General features: G+C 42.0%; 1 protein-coding gene across 3 annotated transcripts; it reads left to right on the top strand.

Moving 5' to 3' along the window:
* The first annotated feature begins 994 nt into the window (after positions 1-994).
* rno (PHD finger protein rhinoceros) lies at positions 995-18021 on the top strand. 3 transcript variants are annotated; one of them, XM_089072046.1, is made up of 10 exons: positions 995-1488; positions 2994-3043; positions 3131-3645; positions 3756-3912; positions 4403-4555; positions 4694-4981; positions 5155-5328; positions 5417-5583; positions 5838-5961; positions 6036-18021. In XM_089072046.1, the coding sequence occupies exons 3-10, from the start codon at positions 3188-3190 to the stop codon at positions 13299-13301; spliced, it is 8787 nt and encodes a 2928-aa protein (XP_088928172.1). In that variant the 5' UTR covers positions 995-1488; positions 2994-3043; positions 3131-3187; the 3' UTR covers positions 13302-18021. The 3 variants fall into 3 exon arrangements, with proteins under 3 accessions (XP_088928172.1, XP_088928170.1, XP_088928171.1); XM_089072044.1 differs by having other exon boundaries at positions 995-1500; XM_089072045.1 differs by having other exon boundaries at positions 995-1610.
* Positions 18022-18255: the final 234 nt, after the last annotated feature.

Genomic DNA, 18255 nt, shown 5'->3' with positions numbered 1-18255 from the left:
CTTCGATGAAATCAGTTTTGATCGAAAATGTGTAATAAAAAATTTAAAATATTAAGTAATAACTCTGGCATAATGAAAAAAAATAAGAAACAAGAAATTAAAAATATGAAATTATGAATAGGGAATTAAATTCAGTATATAAGAAATTCACTACTTCGAAACACGATCAAGTAATAAAGTGCTTTTTCATGGAATGTAAATAATTTTCTGTATATTTCTCATAATTCTTTATATTTAATTTTTTACTTTTTATTTCCGTTCATTATGTCTGAACTTTTATATCTAGATATACATATTAATAAAAACAATAAATAGGAATAAGAAATTAAAAATAAATATATTATTAAATATATTATTAAATAATAATAATAACGAATTAAGAATAAAAAATTATTTGATCAATGAAAGAATAATATTTCTTGATTATATATTAAATTACACATATTCTGATTTTCTATACAATCTGCTATATCAAAATTTAATAGTCTATTTCTAAATTCCTATCCATTTAATTCTTTATTCCTTATTCCTTTCATTATGTTTGAGCACTAAGATTTAACTCATCTTCATCTTTTTTTAATTTTTAGCATTGAAAAAAGATAAAATAGAGAAATGAAGAAGATAAATTATATCGAGATTAAAATTAATCTAATTGGCAGAAACAGATAATGAGAGAGAAAGAGAGAGAGAGAGAGAGATCTTTCTACGAAAGAAATAACGTAGAGGAACTTGACGTCGTTCCAAAAGTTGGCGAAATTCAAGTTCCGTATTCGCGAGACAGGTGCATTTGCCAGGCGACAGGTGGCGCGGGTGACGGGCACGCGGCCCCACACGCACCTGCCGGCTGCCGATCTCATAAGATTACGTGAACCGTGAGCGGGCGAGATCGCGAGATCTCGCTGGGTCGGTCACGTGACATCGTACTTCCACAGTTATTTTTTCAGGCATGATGGCGCCAAACGCCAGTATTCACTTTTATGTAAATATATTATTGATTTGGTGCGTACCGCGATCAAGCACGAGCGTTCGCCGTACCGCGGCCGGCCGTCGAAAGTAGCCCCGTCGCGGGGTAGCGCGCGGACCGCCGGCGAAGTGAGTAACGGACTGGCCTGTGCCGCCCGCCTGGAATCGCTAATGAGGACATGTTGGTTAGGCTGCCGTGACAGAGAGAGAGAGGACGAGGCCGTTACGCACTTGCAGGCAGGAGCCCGTCGGCGTGTTCGCGGCGGCTCGGGAGCGCGCACGGCGACCGCCGGCGGCCCCGCGGCCGGTTTCACGCCCGCTCGCGATCACGTGCCGTCTCGCGCGCGGAAATATATCCGGCTAATAGATCAATAATAAGGTATTTAATGGTCTTCCCGAGTGTGTGTGTGTGTGTGCGCGCGGGGGAGACTTGTGGTGGAGTGCGCGCAACGCTGCTGCCATCTGTATTGTCAATGTGTCGGGCAGCAGCAGGAGCACCAGCACCAGCAGCAACGTAATGGAGCCGTGAGCATTCTCGTAAGCCGTACGCAATTGCATCACCGTGTTGCCGACCGTGATCCCCGTCGTTCTCTGTGTACAATGAGATTTAACGCCGCCCGCGGCTCGCTCGACCGTCGACACGTGCAGTGAGTGGTGATGTGTGCCCGTTATAAAACCGCCCGCGTAAAAACAAGCCAAGCTTTCGCGAGAGCACGATCGCACGGCGACCCGTTCACTCCTGCATCAATGTTTACATGATCGCGCCCGCGGACGGCGTTCGGGGGATCGTCCGCGCGCGTGATGATCGCACGGACGTGGAGGCCCTTGTCCGACGCGGATTTCGCGCGCGCCGTCGCGTTCCGCGTACGCGGTGCGCTACGCGACGACGTCGGTCGTCGCGCCCCGCGGCCGCCGGGATCGCGACGACACGCGCATCCAGTCGCGATGCTGCGTTTTTTATAACCTCTTTTCCTTCCCCCGCACGGACGTACGGTGACCAGATACATCGCGGGGACATTCGCCGACCCGATTGTCGTCCTCGTGTTTACAGTCAACGGCGACGATGATGACGACGATGGCGGCGGCGGCCCCACGTTGTTGGTGGTGTCGCGCGCATTGGAAAAATGCCGCCGTGCCTGACGTTGCTCCGCGCGCGGCGTGCTGCTTGGGCGCGATTCCAATATCTTTCTTGCGCTCCTCCGACATCACCGAGGCATCGTCGGTGTCTTAACCCTCTACGCGGAGTGCATATCATGAATGTTGTTCCCTCGCCGTTGTCTTCGCACTGCCGTTGTCGCTTACGTCGAATTCAGTGCACGCGAGCAATTTGTATATTATTATTTTTATTTTTCGAATTAAGATTTGGAAAATTGTGTATCTCTCCTCCCTGCGAGTAGACTAAGTCGCGAATAAAAATATACGTTGCTTTTCAGTTCTTTTCGTAAATGTGTAACATATCTTTTGGATATTTTTTACTTTAATATTCTTACACATAGGTATTGTTTCTTTTTTATTTTAATCTGATATATAATTTTTCTATATTTTATATCGCAAGGCATATACATATATATATTTATTATATGTATATATATATATATATATATATATATATATATATATATGTATACATGTATAGGTCAATCTTTCTAGAAGCAATATCTCTTTTCTTTTCTTTTTTTATTAAAATATATAATGTGATATTATTTTGCATGTCATATAGGATATTCTACAAAAAATAAAAACTTAAACAAGATTGTCAATCAAAATTGTCAATCAAGATTCTAAATGAAAATATAACAGTTCAACTCTGAACAGAGCTAATAGCTATAAGTAAAGTAAGATAAAATCAAGATTTGATATATCAAGTTTTAGATTAAATGAAATATGTTGGATTTTGATCTAATCATCTTGCGTATAACTGTCAACCAAATTATCTGTTTACATTATTATGTGTAATGTAAACAGTTCTCTAATTTTATAGTTCTCTAATTTATAAAATGTCTTGAAATGATACATTTTTTATGTTTCAGTTCTGAAGATAATCTGTTTTCCAGATAATAAATATATGGATAACTATGTAGTAAGTTTATATTTTTATGTAATATTCTTTAATATATACTTGTGGAGAGAAAATAAATACTCAAAAAGTACACAATTGTTATTTCAGGGTGCACACAGTTCACCTGCATGTGCCACGTACCACTAGCTTATTTGGCATAGTAGAATGGCACAACGAGGCAAGAGGCATAGAAACGACAATGATCTGGCGTCTTGTCCGGGCGCTATTAAAAGGCGCAAATGTAGATTGGGTCCAGCTGCCACTGGTTCATCGGCACTGGCAGCGACCATGGGGCCCTCAGAAGAAGAGGAAACGATGGCGTCATCCAGCCAAGGGGGAGCATCCTGGACCGCCCGATCTGTCAGTGATATCAAGATTCCCAGCATATACAATCGATCATCCGCGGAAGCACCAGCGGAGTTATTTCGTAAAGACCTGATCAGTGCTATGAAATTGCCAGACAGTGAACCACTGAGTCCACATGAGTATTGGGTTATAACTGATCAGTGGAAACAGGAATGGGAAAGAGGTGTCCAAGTACCTGTTAATCCAGATTCTCTTCCTGAACCGACGGTTACTGTTACTCAGACATCTCCTTTAAAGTTACAATCTGAATTCAAATTGTGAGTGTATGATATTGTCACAATATTGTTTTATATTCGAGATATTTTGATTATTGTATTATTAATGCACTCTGCAATGTCTTATAACGAAATTATCCTGTGTTTTTCAGGCCTAAAAAATTAATAAGAATATCTCGCGATGATTATTTTAACTCGGAGGATCATCATTTAAGTACCACTCCGGCAAGAGCGGAGAAAGCCTGTGCTTATGATCTTGATGATACCGACATTGCTTGGTTAGAAGTATTTAATGGTGAACGAGCACAGGTAAAACAAATTATTTATAATTATTATAAATTAAATGATATTCTTTTTTTAATTAATATTTTAGTTTTATGGATTTTTGTATATTTAATTCTGTGTAAGGCATCTCTCAAAGAAGATACATCTAAAAAAATATATAATTTCTCAAAAATCGTTAATATTATAAAAAATAACATAAAGTAAAAATGTTTATTCAGAAAAATATATTTTATAAAATTGAAATTTTAGATTAATCTAAATTTTTCTTAAATGTATATGAGACATCACTAGTATCTATCACAAAGGATTCGAAACTTTGGAAATAAGCCTGGCAATAAACTTTACAATTGTTATTTCTGTAATTGTTAATTGTTATTTCTAGTAATACATACATATTGAATCAGTTAGTGACAAATAGAAACATTAATATTTTGCATTAATAACTTTTAAGTGATGATTCTTGTTACTTTTATATATTCATGAATTAATATTATTTTATATTAAAATTATTCAGGCTGGACAACCACCGGTTACGGAATCACAATTGGAACGAGTCATAGAAGAGTTGGAAGTACGATGTTGGGAAAGGATTCAAACAATTGTGAAGAATGAAGAAGGACTTGGGATTGAATATGACGAAAATGTCATTTGTGATGTTTGCAGATCGGTAAGTGACTTATTTATTTCTCATATAATCGGAACTTGGTATGTGTATAAGTAATCTATTATGTCAAATATGTATGATATACTATACAATTTTAATTTGTATTGGATTTACATAACGTATGAAAAATTTTTACGATAGCCGGACTCCGAGGAGGGTAATGAGATGGTATTTTGTGATTGTTGCAACATATGTGTACATCAAGCTTGTTACGGCATTACTTCGATACCCGATGGCTCTTGGTTGTGTAGAACTTGTTCGTTAAGTCAAAGACCCGATTGTGTATTATGTCCTAATAAGGGAGGTGCAATGAAGTGCACACGAAGCGGGCAAAAATGGGCTCATGTCTCGTGTGCACTCTGGATTCCCGAAGTTAGCATTGGTTGTGTAGAAAGAATGGAACCAATTACAAAAATATCCAGTATTCCGGTAAATAATAGTCTTATAAATATAGTTTACTGTTTATATTATTTTTATCATTATTTATCCTGATCAACGTCTTACTGTTAAAACACTTATTAATCATATATTCTATTGATTTTAAATTGACTTAAGATTTCTATACTGGATACAAATTGATTGAATGTAATAATGAATTGCAGCAAAGTCGATGGGCCTTAATTTGCGTTTTATGTCGCGAAAGAGTGGGTGCTTGCATTCAATGCAGTATAAAAACATGTAAGACAGCGTATCATGTTACATGTGCTTTTAAGTACGGGTTGGAAATGAAAGCGATTATCGAGGATGAAATGGCAGACGATGGCGTGAAATTAAGGGTAAGCTATTAAGCGCGATTCAAAATTCATTAAATTATCACTTTGCGATTACAACTGCGAATCAATCTGATCTAATTCATGTTTCTAGTCATATTGTCAAAAGCACAGTAGAACAAATACAAAAGACAAAGTCGGTGTTGGCGGTAGCGTGGGAAGTGGCGGAAAGGGTGGGTCAGATTCCGAAGACGGTGAATCCAGACGACGTAAACGAAAAGATATGACTTCTGAAGAAAAAAATCAAGCGCGTGCAGCTAAGTATGTGGCATAGGGACTTATATAGAATTTATTATTAAAAATATAACTATATTTGATTAAATATTTGAAAATTTATAAACACATTCAGAATTAATAAGACAAGTTCTATATATAAATTATAGGAAGAAAATATTTCTAATAAACATGTCTATTTTTTTTTACTAATGAAATGTTATATTATATTTTATTGTATTAAAAATTAATCTCTTTAAATCATTATAAAAATTATAATATATGTATTATTTCCATATCAGGTTGCAAGAAATTGAAGCGGAATTTGATAAGCATGTTAGTATAAAAGATATTACTTCCCAGCAATTGGACATAGATCCCGATAGTATCATGTACATATATAATTATTGGAAGTTGAAAAGACGAGTAAGTCATCAATATAAAATTACGAATGCAAAAATATCACATTGGATATTATTGACATTCGTGTTACTTTCCAGGCTGGTCATAATAAACCGCTATTAGCTCCTCGTTGTGGTGAATTGTCGAGCGCCGGAGCACGTGCTCAGGGTCAGGCGGCCGATGTAGAAAAAATGCGTACGTTCGTCCAACTGCGTCAAGATTTAGAACGCGTACGAAATTTGTGTTATATGGTCGGTCGTCGCGAGAAACTCTGTCGCACTTTCTTGAGACTGCGCGAACAAACTTTTCACAAGCAGGCAATGTTGATGGCCGGACCACCATTATCTCCAGCGGCGGCCGCTGCTATTGCTGAGGCCAATCATGGACCTTCGATATACGATCGCCTTTATTCCCATCCTGATGCCGAGGATCACACGCATGATTTTGACACAATACTTGCCCGAATTGCGGGTATTGAATCGCCTACGCCAGCGTCTAGTGATGAAAAGAAGGTACAACCAGATTTTAATGGTGCATCTAATAAGAAGCTCTACTTCAATGGTTCAGTTAGACGGAAGAGTCTGTACGGAAGTGATTTATCGTCTATGAGTAGTAGTGAGACGGACGCGGTCAAATCGGAAAGAAAAGCGGCGAATAAATGTGTAAAGTCTACTAAACATATAAAGGTAGACAGCGAGTCGACCACAGAAGACGAAGCGAACGCAATATCGAAAAACAAAACTCCCGCCAGACGAAAAACAAAGAAGAACGCGCCGGATAGGCCGCGAACCAAACTGCGCGACAGCAGCGAGAGCGATAAGTTAGATGTGGTGAATAGATCACGAGGTTTGCAGCATATGGAGCTTGGTAGCTCGGGTAGCGAGAGCGACGAATTGTTACCATTGAGTACTAATGCTGGCTCTCGCCTCGGTCCATCCGTAGCTTCTGCCATATACTCTGACACTGATTCAGATTCACAGGAACATCATTCCCATTCGGCTGTACTTATCACGAAAGCTGCGGTCAAGGAATTCTCAGCAGCAGATATATCAAAGAATACACAAAAGAACTTTACGTGTAAAGATGCTTTGCGGCCGGATTATCAGGACGAATCCACGAAAAATAAGGAAAATGTGAAAAATCCTAAGAAGAAAGAATACATACCATCTGCTCTAATAGTTCCGCAGCGGCAAGCAGCGAAAAAGGCATCGGAGATCATGCAGCGAACACAAGGTAAAAAGGAAAACGCTGCGAGCGAACCCGTGGAGTTTGTGAAATCGCCTGGGGAACCTCTGAAACCAACCAAGGAGAGACCATCCGGCAAGAAACAGCGCGACAACAAGACGCCAAAGGATGCTAAAAATAACGATGTTTACGATTTTGATAAGGAATTTGGCGATGGCACGGAGATTCTCGCTTACGTGCCACAACGACAGGCTGCAAAGAAAGCTGCAGAACACATCAAAAGTGGCATGGGTACGAAAACTGCTCAATCGGAACTTGAAACCGCCGATGGAAAATCAAAGAAAGAATTGCCGGACGGTGGTAAGAAGAGAGAGATCAAAAAGGAGGAATCGCCCAAGAAGGAAGAGGTACCGACAAAAAAGGAGGAATCGAAGGAAAGACGGGGAAAGAAACAGGTGCCTGAGAGTAGCAATAGCGAGAGTAGCAGCAGTGATAGTAGTAGTGGCAGCAGCTCCTCAGAAAGCAGCAGTGATTCCGACGTAGCGAAAAGTCCGATGCAAAAGATGTCGAGTATCGCTAAGGAACCAGCTTCGTCTTCAACTACCAATACTACATCCTCCGAAAGCGAGAACGGTAATCAGGTGAAGAACAAGACTGTGAATAAGCGACATTCAGTGAATAAAGTCGCGGATGAAGCAATCGAATCTGAGAAGAAGACTGTCGCGGGGCGGAAACTCAAGAAGCTGCCCGATAAGAAGCTTAAAACTTCCGACGGGCGGCATGGACCAGAGTTTCAGCCGCCGCTTACTGAGAGAGAAGAATCAAGTAGAACCGCAGTACCCAAAGAGCAGCAACAGGCTCAACAACAGCCGCAGCAGCAACAGCAGTCCGGTAAGAAAGCCGACCAAAGAGACTCAGTCAAAAGGTCGGCAACCTTGCAATCACAACAACCAGCTGACCAAAGTATGCTCAGTGGGGCTCGAAATAATGATGGGTTACGAGGTGTATCTGGGGCCAAGTCTACCAAAAAGTCCAGTCAATCCGTCAAGCAGACCCAACAGCAACAGTCTACTCTCAGAGGCAAGGAAGACGGCGGCGGAACAACGTCCAGAGCGAAGTCGGAGACTCGCAAACGAAAATCAAGCGAGGTCACTGCAAAGGAGGACAAGAATAACAAGGAAACGTCACCGCTCAAGAAAGTGGAGAAGAAATTAACAGAGAAATTAACTAAGGAAATTGAGAAAGACAACAAACATGATACTACTAGCGCTAAGAGTATCCCCGAACCTGTCATGGAACCTCCGAAAACGACTGAGAATACTCCAAAGATAGACGACAAGAAGATCAAGAAAATGAGTAATAAGAATGCAATCAATACGCTAGAAGAAGAGATGAAGCAACGACGGGCAGAACGAGATAGTCCGAAGAAGTCGTCGAGAGGATTGGACAAGCTTCTTGAAAAACGCGAGCACCTTGACAAATTATCAAGGAGTAGGATTGCTACTCAACAGGAGAAATGTAATGAAGAGAATAAAGACAAAGTCGTGGCGTCGAAAATCGCGAAGGAGACTATTAAGAGCGAGGATATAAAAAATCACATGAACGAAGAAGTCGCAGTGCTCGATGCTATGAAATTAGAAAAAGAAGATGTAAAGAAGAATATTGAGATTACGTTGGAGAAACCTGCGGACAGAAAAAAGAAGACGGAGCGGAAACTCGAAAGCGAAACGCAGGCTGCTGTCGAGATGATCACTGTTGAAGAAAATGTTCCGAAAGAGTCAAATGATCACATTTGTTTGAGATCGATACCTGAAAAAGTTTCTACCGCATTAGTTGAAACTGCGACATCCGAGAAGGAATGTCAGCAAAAGAGAAGAAAATCTGTAAATCGTTCCATCTTCTCACCACAGCACGGCAGTAAAGATCCCAGCGTATCGGAGCTGTTTGACTTCGACCATGATATACTAACCGATGACATGGTGAACGATGACGGCTTCAGCATACCTCGTGACGAAGAACGAGGAGCAGCGCCGCTCTCGTTCTCCTTCAACAACGAGCTTTGGTTCAAGGAGGATTCGAAGGAGGACAGCGCGCGAGAGACCTTGCATTTGGTGGAGAAGCTGCGTATGGAATTATCGAAGAAGTCAGTTTCTAGTCAGTTCGAGTTGGAATCTGTTCCAGCGGAGGAGGAGTATCCGAAGAAGGAGGAACCGCCTATTCGTCCGACTGAGAAACCAATGGAAGAGCAGCCGCTGCTCCAGGAAAAATTGGACGTACAGGAGCAGCAAGCAGTGGGACAGCAGCAACAACAGCAGTCAGTTGTGCAGTCGGTTGAGATTAAAAGTAACAGTGATCCAGAACCCGTACAGATATCCGAGGATCTTACGTGTAAAAATCATACTATGGAGGATAAGAGAAAGCCTTGCTATTCTAACAATAGCAACAACGAGCAGCATTACATATATGGAAATGAAGAACGCGAGACGGCTAAAGTGACGGTGGTAGAGCGTACAAAACTTGATAGAGCCGAAGCGGATGAGAGATGGGTGCCACCGAGCATAGATAATTTCAATCCAAGCGACGTGCAACAACATCTAAACACGCTGATCGACAACCAGAACCACCGTTACGTCGCTGCGGCCGCAGCCGCTGCCGCCGCCCATCAATTCTCGAACGAGGTGGCAACGATCGGTGCCGTGATGCCGGATCCCGCGGCGAATCCTGATGCAGCCTTGGTCGCGCATCTGCAGCTCAATATGCAGGACCAATATTTACAGTTGCAACAGACGCATCCGATGGAACGGGTGCAGCAACATCTCGAGGCGCAGCACGCTGCGGCGCAAGAGCAGTCGCGTGTGCAATCGCTTGCGATGATGGATCAGCAGATGGTGGCGGCTGGTACGGAAATACCAACGCAGATTGTCGATGAGATCACTCCGATGGAGATGGTAAATCGTCACCTGATTGGCCTGCCGAATTCGGAAGATGATCAGGGCAGCGAGATGGATCGCGTGCTGGACAAGGAAGACGTCTCGTCGGACATCAGACAGGACTACACTCAGAGCGGCTCACCCTATAATGAGCTCAATGGTCGACCGGACACGCGATGGGCCGAGAGCCAGGTGTTACCTTCGCGACGATCTACATCATCGTCCATCACATCTGCGTCTTCCGCGGAGGAGCATGCAGCTATTCCCCCTTACAAAAACGTACTTTATCCGCCGTGTACAATGGACGCGGCGCCTTATCACTCGTATTCGGAGCGCTCTTACGGCGCTGGAGCGGTCTCGTTGTTCCCGCCGCAATCCTGCGCTGCCCCATTGCCTTATCCATCGCCCTTTCCACCGCCTTTCGGCGCTCCCTTCCCGACACCGCAATCCATGTTGCCGCACGTGCCGAAGCCGCTCGAGGAATCACTCAACATCGGGGCGTCACCGTGCACCGCTGCGTTTACCTCATCATCGCATAATATGGCTCTCACTGCGGCCATGGTATCGCCAACGAAAGTGACTACGCCGCCACAAGCGCCGGTACTACCACCGTCGGTGTCGCAGCAACCGCAACCGCAACCGCAACAACAGTCACCACCACAGACGCAGCCCCCGTCCTCGGAAGTGCCGGCGTCGACGGGACATGCGTCGTCTTTGCTGTCGCAGCCGGTTAATTCGCCTGCCGTACCGGCGACTTTCCTCAATGCCATCACGGAGACGCCGGTTACCAATGAGACCATTGTGGAGACCATAGCGGAAGTAGTTAGTGCGGACAACAAGAGCGCGCCGTCCGGCAAAAAATCGCCATCGAAACCGACGAGAACGTCCGCCAGAGTGACGTCCCTGCAGGGTAAGTCACCCGGTAAATCGCCGCGCCAGGAAACCATAAAATCCGCTCCGAGTTCTCGCGGTCGCAGCAGGAACTCCAAAGGGTCTCAACATTCGAGTTACCGGGGTCGTGGTCGTGGTCGAGGACGAGGACGTGGCAGGAATAGTCAGAACTCATCGATCGCGATGGTGCCAATATCGAACGCGCTGCATAACGACGACTCTATCCAGAACAAGCTGGTCGGCACCGTGTATGACTTCGATTCGGATGAGGACTCGGCTAACGAAACCAACATCGCGGATCTGCGAACGATGCGTGAGCGCAAGAAGTCTACCGATGTAAACGAGAAGAACCGCGCGAGCGAACCGCTCGGAGGTTTGGCGAATGATGGCGGTATTCAGTCCCATCTATCTAGTCCCACGTTGCACACCGCGAAAAAGTATGCCGACGACAAGAAGCTCGCGTCACCGGCGGCGCAACACGATCAGGCCGCCATGGCCAAATCCGAGTCAGGCGCGAGCCATCAGGCGTTCGCTGACAATACGGTCATGCCGTTGTTACCGGGCCCAGTGGATATGCGCACCTACAACTCGACTATGGCTCAGCCGAGCTCGTCGGTCCACGGTCAGCCGTACGGCAACCATTTGCTAGGCCCGTTCGCGAGCGTAGATGCGGACCCGAATTGTCTAATCGACGATTTATTGCACGGGAACTGCTGCGAGGGATTAAGGAAAGTCGCCGGCAAACAACAGCAACTTGCGAGCGGTGGCTTCGAAGAGCCGTACTCGAAACCAGACTTCGGCGATCCATCGACGATAGATCCGTCGTCCGTATCCAGCTTCGATGCCAACAAAGTTTCTCTGACCGATTCTAGAAACCAACTGAAAGTGAAAATCAAAGGTCCATTCCTTGATGCAAACTATGCGCCGACGCCGTCGGTACCGCCGCTGGCTCAGCAAGCCCCGGTGATAATCACACCAACTGCGACCAGTGCATCCGTCGCTTCGGGCACATCAAATCTACGTCGCATGCGAAAGAAAGAGCTGTTGCGTCAATATTGCTCGCAGGACATGAATATGGACGATCCTGCGTGTGGTAGCGTCGCTTCCGCGCCTATCATCATTCCACCTATCAATCAAAATCGCACGGTTATCACCATCCCTAAGGCTGTGGCGTCAATGACGAGTATACCAACTCGTGAGGATTACAAGGCTGTAGTTGACGCGAATATGGAAAAGAAACGGCGAAAGGAGCGCGGCAGCGGGAGCATTGGTGGCAGCTTCTTCGATGTAGTAGCTGGCGAGGAGGAAAGCAGTTCCGATAGAAAGCGTGGTCTTATGGTTGGCATGGTCAGTGATCGTAGAAGAGGTAGGCAAACCAGACCGACTGCCACCACGGTAACAAACAGCGCCGGACCGCCGAAATTGAAGATCAAGATTGGTAACAGTATAATTGGCGGCCAAGAGATGGGTAATGCGCAGGACGATCGTAGCAGGATAAGACCGCCGAAGAAGCGACTGAGCAGCATTCCGAGCATGCCTAGCATGGAGGAACTCCGTCGCGAGAGCATGAAGTTCCGCAAGATGATCATGGCGGGCTTCGACAATGACGAGAAGACGAAAAATAAGCGTGACAAGAATGGTAAGCGGAAAAAGCGACAGTCCAGCAAGAAGGAGCAAGAAGCGCGGGTGCAGATCCTGGAGGACGGCGCTGCGCCGCCCAAGCTCATCATACGGCTGGGCAAACCAACGGGCGCCAACTCCTCGGCGACAAACGACGTGCCGAACAACGCGCCGACCACCGGCGACGAGGACGACAATCAGCAGCAGGCATCATCGGACAACAAGGATAGCCGAGTGGGTCCGCCGCCGCCCGAGCCCGCTAAGGAGGAGACAGGAATTTTCTCGACGGAAGGCGGCGTCGACGAGAAGCAGCCAACGGATCCGAACGTAGGCGCCACCGCCCTCAGGAACGTCCGTTCGGCAAAGGTGACGCCGATTCGGTTAAAACTGACTCGGTGTCAGGAGGGCTACGAACTGAAGGATCCGGTGGTAGCGAGTAGCGCGAGTGTGGATGACGATGGTGGTAGTGGTAGCAATACTAGTGCGACGACGACGGTAACATTGGCGAACTCGGCGCCGTTGCCGATCGGCGGCGTCGAGCAAGAGAAGGCGACGGAATGCCTGCCGACCACCGACGTCGCCGTCCCGGTCGCCGAGGCTAAGTCCGAGCAAGAAGAACCGTGCATGGAGAAGCAATCTTCCAAAGAGGACGATATTCCATTGCTGCCTCAGTCCGCGAATCACAACTCGCCAGGGTGTCCGCCCGCACCGCTCCCGCAAGGATGCCAAGTTAGGTGATAATTAATGATAATTGTATAATATGGTAATTTTTTTTTTTTTTAGTGATTCTTTTCTTAGATGATTTTCGGTGTGCGCGTGTGTATCACGTACACGTGCACGGCATCGCACCACTCTTGTCGTGCCCGTGTACACGTAAGATATGTCCGCTGAATACACGCAGAACACGTTCTCGCTACACTCACACACGTACATACAAAATAGAAAATGTATATTATTAAGTACTGAGACTCGGTAGAGACGATGTAAGGGTGTAATATAAATTATTGATTATTGTAAATGATCTGAGGGTGAAGTGAAATTTCACAAAGTGCCCAAAATTTACCGAAAATACTAAAAGTTACGTGCATTTCGTCGAGTGTATTGACGGTCCACATTAAGATGTCTCCTCGTTGCGCGATCATTGTGTAAAATCCTGTAAAATCTCTTGTCTGTGTGTACATTCTGTGCACTTACTTTCCCTATGTAATATGGCTTAAATTAATCTCAACTAGAACAAAAAACGAATATGATAACTATTACGGGCATTACAAGCTCCTCTCTTCTAAAGATCTTCTAAGGACCTACAGATCTCTTTTAAAGAGATCCCGCGAGAAGAGTACGCTTGCCAATTAATTAAACATACCTTGTCATTATCACATTTGTTCTCACTGCATAATTATCGCAACTTATTTTATACGTTTATTATTTAAACTTGTAGAAACAGTCTCCCTTTTTGTCCAGACTAACTTCCTTCTTAATGTTTGTCGACGTGCGGCGCTCAAAGGTTTCTCTTACGCTCGTCGATACTCGACCTCAAAGCAATATGATGATCAGGTGTGGATTTTAAAGGACTTTAATAAATCGGTGCGGCGTATTAAAGCGCATCAAGTCCTGAGACGAGAGCGAAGTTCATGTTCGAGCGCAACGAGCGACACCTTAATGAGGTATCGCGGCAGCGACGTAAAAATTATCTTGTACAACAAACATACTTCTCAAATCACCGCTTGGGTCGTGATTTTTAAATGCTAGGTATAACGAATTTTAATAAACCACAATATGATATACAATATTTCGAACGATATACCGATATATAGTTGATATCAACTATAATGTGGCAAGGAGAGCGTATTACCAACCGGATGTGAAACACTGAATAAGAAAAAGGATACGCATTATATATATTTTTTTTTTATTTTTAGAACAAATTTTTTTCGGACACACAGGCATACCCGTTTATGCTCGGAAGGAAAAGAAGGGAATATTAAAAAAGAAAGGACGACATTTTTTCCGTGACTTTACAATTGAAACCTGCATGCACTTGCTCGCGTTTAACAAATTCTATATGATGCCACGACATTCTGATCTTGAAAATTGCATCTTTTTGCTTTCTTTTTTCTTTCTTCCTTTTTTTCTTTCCTCTTTTTTTTTTTGTTTTCGCTTCACGCTGTGCAATCCGCACATACAATGGCAAAGTTAGACGGGAAGTTTGAAGATATTTTTTTATTATATTTTTTTACACGTTATATATATATATATATATATACATAAATATATATATATATATATACATATATATATATTACGTACGCGCTTTTTGCGCGATTTGTTATATAGTTTTTTTATAAGATCCAACGCGTCATTTAGTCGTCACGATTATCTATTTTATCACTTTTCACGTTGTAGCTCTGCTACGTGTATTTATTTATGACGATCAATGTAAGGCGCTATTTATTCAGCATGTATTCTCCTTCGACCCCCCTTCCCCCCCCTCCTCTTCCTGCTCAAGAAAGTTTTTTAGAAAGATTTTTCAGTTCTTTTTTTTTCTCTCTTTCCCCTCTCCCTTTTTGTTTAATATCATCCTAATTACCATCTATCCCTCACATTTTTATTATTATTATATATTCTTCTCTTTTTATATTAAGAAGTATCGTTTTAATCTCGCTACATGGGTAATGAGAGTTATGCGTCTAAAATACTCATGGTTGATGAAGCGGAGTGCCATGTCTTATATCGATATTAAAAAAAAAGGGAAAAAAGAAATGCGACCGAATTGCGGATGTGAGAAGAGAAAGAGAAAAATTGTTTGGATATATGCGTCACGTATGCGTATGAATCGCGAAACATAGAGGTATAAGATGAAGATATTAGCTTTGTTTCGTACGACGCCTAGGAACGGCGCATCTCGTCGTCATCGTTGTCAGCTTCATTCTTCGGGAAAGAAGACTCCTGCAAGGATCGCATCGTGCCAGTGGTTAATCCTTCTTTTTCTACTGGTCGCATTTTAATACTAGCAACATTGAACAGTGCGCTCTTTTAATAATTATGTTAAATATGTGTCTAAAAGATTGGAATATAAAATACAGCTAAGGATAAAACTTTTTTAAAGACATGAAAAATCGTTTCTATCGTATAAATATGTTGTTTTCAAATAATTTATTTCTCGACTGTAAAATCTGAAGAGCCGTAACATATCGAATTATATTTCACAAAATTACATGCTGATGAAAACAGTGTACACGTAAAAGTCGTATAAAGACGTACAGATGTTTAAAAAAACTTTAAATATCTTCAGAACGCTTGTCTCTTTGTTATTGTATTTATTTATTTTTGCTGTCTTTTTGTCATCGTATTTAAAATTACTGATATGTAAAAGTATCAAGGAAAAGGAAGTTGAAATTGATGAGCAATTAAAGCGTGAGATATACTGTGAAAGATTACAGCGACAAAAGGTCGATCGCGTGCAATCAAGGTGCGTTTGTTAAAACGCGCAATAAGCGAATTTGAAATTGTTTATGTTTTTCATCAGTGCACACCGAAGGGAAATCTTACCGATTGCTGATTTTTTGCTAAACGTGCAATTGTTACAACGTCCGTAAGAAGGAAGGTCCTTCATCCGCACATTAACGATTGTGGAGTGAAAAATTCTGGGAAACCGCGTAATAAACTGGTGTATTTAACAAGGAGAAAAAAATATTTTGATTTAAGATGAAATAAAAATGTGAGAAGATATAGATGGCAGAAGTATAGGCAATGGAAAATATATAGGCAAATTCCAAATCGCGTTCCAAAATTGTCCAATTTCGAGAACAGTTCTCCGTTCTTTTCGCTTCACACTTTTTACTCCACAATCGTAACGCGACGCGCAGGATAAAAAGAAATTGTACATACTCGTATATTAAGACACAGGATTCTGTAATTGGTATGAAGCTTATATTAACGGCTGTGTTACCGTACGGATCTTATCTTCCAAATGGTTAAGTTGCTCTCTTTCTTGGATGCGAGCGTTCAAAGAAAAAAGAAAAATGCAAGATCGCGCCGAAAAGATTTCGAGATCTCTTCCAACAAAAATCGTTAATTATCTTCAACATCAAGAGTATTGTAGTGCGGCTTATTATCGATCAATAAGTTTTCACAAAGATTTTCCCAAGTTAAAGATAGAAGAAAATAACGGAAAAAAATTCACTTTGTGAGAGAAAAAAGATCAACATCGCAATATTTCAGGACTGTTGTCTCGAGGTTCTTTGTCACACACTTAAGCAAAAATGCGGATGTATCAAAAAAAGTTTATTAATTTTAACAAGTCGGCAAGTCCTTGTCAGATCAGACATTAAAAGTCTTCAATTAAAATATCTTCTATGTATATTTACGCGCGCGTTTATGAACTGAAAAGATAAATTAAATTTTTGTCGCGATCTTGTAAAAGAGATAAAAGAATGAAGAAGTGTGAGAGGGAGGGAGAGAGAGAGAGAGAGAGAGAGAGAGAGAGAGAGAGAGAGAGAGAGAAGATGAGTGAGAGTGAGTGTGAGTGTATGTGTGTATGTATTTTGCATGTAGGAATGAAAAAAAGAAGAAGCGACAGAGAGAACGAAAGAGAGAGAGAGAGAGAGAGGAAGCGTGAGGGAGTTTGGCGATACCGTTTCGTCCCAATTCTTTATTATCATAACTCTTTACTTTCTTGTTATACAGCGCAAAAAATCAAATAAAATGAAGTATTGTTTAGCGTGTCGGCGATCTTTGCGCGCTCGCCACCGCTTTGAAATTCTCATCGATCGCGGAAATGAGTCCTTCTCTGCGGTTCCTCCAGCGCGTGTCGTGCACGATCATCGATCGATCGCGGTTGAATCGTCGATCAACGAGCCGACACGCGCGCCGAATCGGTTAAACGTTTCGCGCGAACGAGGGAGGATTTTTTCAGACATACCTTCATACCTTACATATACATTGTACATTTTTTCAGTGATAAGCAGAGTTTTAAGAGCCTATATTGTACAGAATTAAAAAATAAATATTTGGTTAATTTTTATCGTTTCTTACATATATATATATATATATATATATATATATATATATATATATATATATATACTGAAATAATTATCAGTCTAATAACAAATAATGATAAATTTAATATTATATATATATATATATATATATATATATATATATACATATATATATATACACATATATAAATACATATAAACACAAAAACATATATGTATATATATATATATATATATATATAAATATGAACATATATATATATATATATATATAAATATAAATATATAGATAGTTTTATTATATAATACAAATGAGTAATATGATATTTAGCTATTGTATATAGTGTAAGAAAGCTGATCTTGTAAGATACAGATAAGGTGTTTTAATGTGCACATAGTCGCGTCATTGTCAATAATCATATTACTACGATTAATAATAATTACAGTTTTTTACATCTCGCGTTTTCTTATTCGACCTACCTCATCTACATCACCTACCCACAAATACCGCGATTATCATTACTGTGTATTAATTATATTCTTTATTATATCATGTACATCAAATGTTTTGTTTTTATAGTTTTAAAAAATTATAAAAACTTAGTTTTATTCTCTTTTATTTATGTCTGAAGATCAATTTATATGTAAAATATTTTATAATTATCTGTGATGTTTTTCAAAAAAAGTTT

The sequence above is a fragment of the Pogonomyrmex barbatus genome, unplaced genomic scaffold (genome assembly GCF_055798465.1).
Source record: "Pogonomyrmex barbatus isolate J1 unplaced genomic scaffold, ASM5579846v1 scaffold13, whole genome shotgun sequence".
NCBI classification, from domain to species: domain Eukaryota; kingdom Metazoa; phylum Arthropoda; class Insecta; order Hymenoptera; family Formicidae; genus Pogonomyrmex; species Pogonomyrmex barbatus.
Note: the sequence above shows the minus strand (reverse complement) of the source record. Positions and strands in the feature narration are given on the sequence as shown.

Bases quoted from the DNA above. Each gene is read 5' to 3' on its own strand.
- rno (XM_089072046.1), top strand. From the start codon at position 3,188: ATGGCACAACGAGGCAAGAGGCATAGAAACGACAATGATCTGGCGTCT. The intron at 3,913-4,402 runs GTAAAACAAATT...AAAATTATTCAG, and splicing joins TTAATGGTGAACGAGCACAG to GCTGGACAACCACCGGTTAC. The intron at 5,962-6,035 runs GTAAGTCATCAA...GTTACTTTCCAG, and splicing joins ATTGGAAGTTGAAAAGACGA to GCTGGTCATAATAAACCGCT.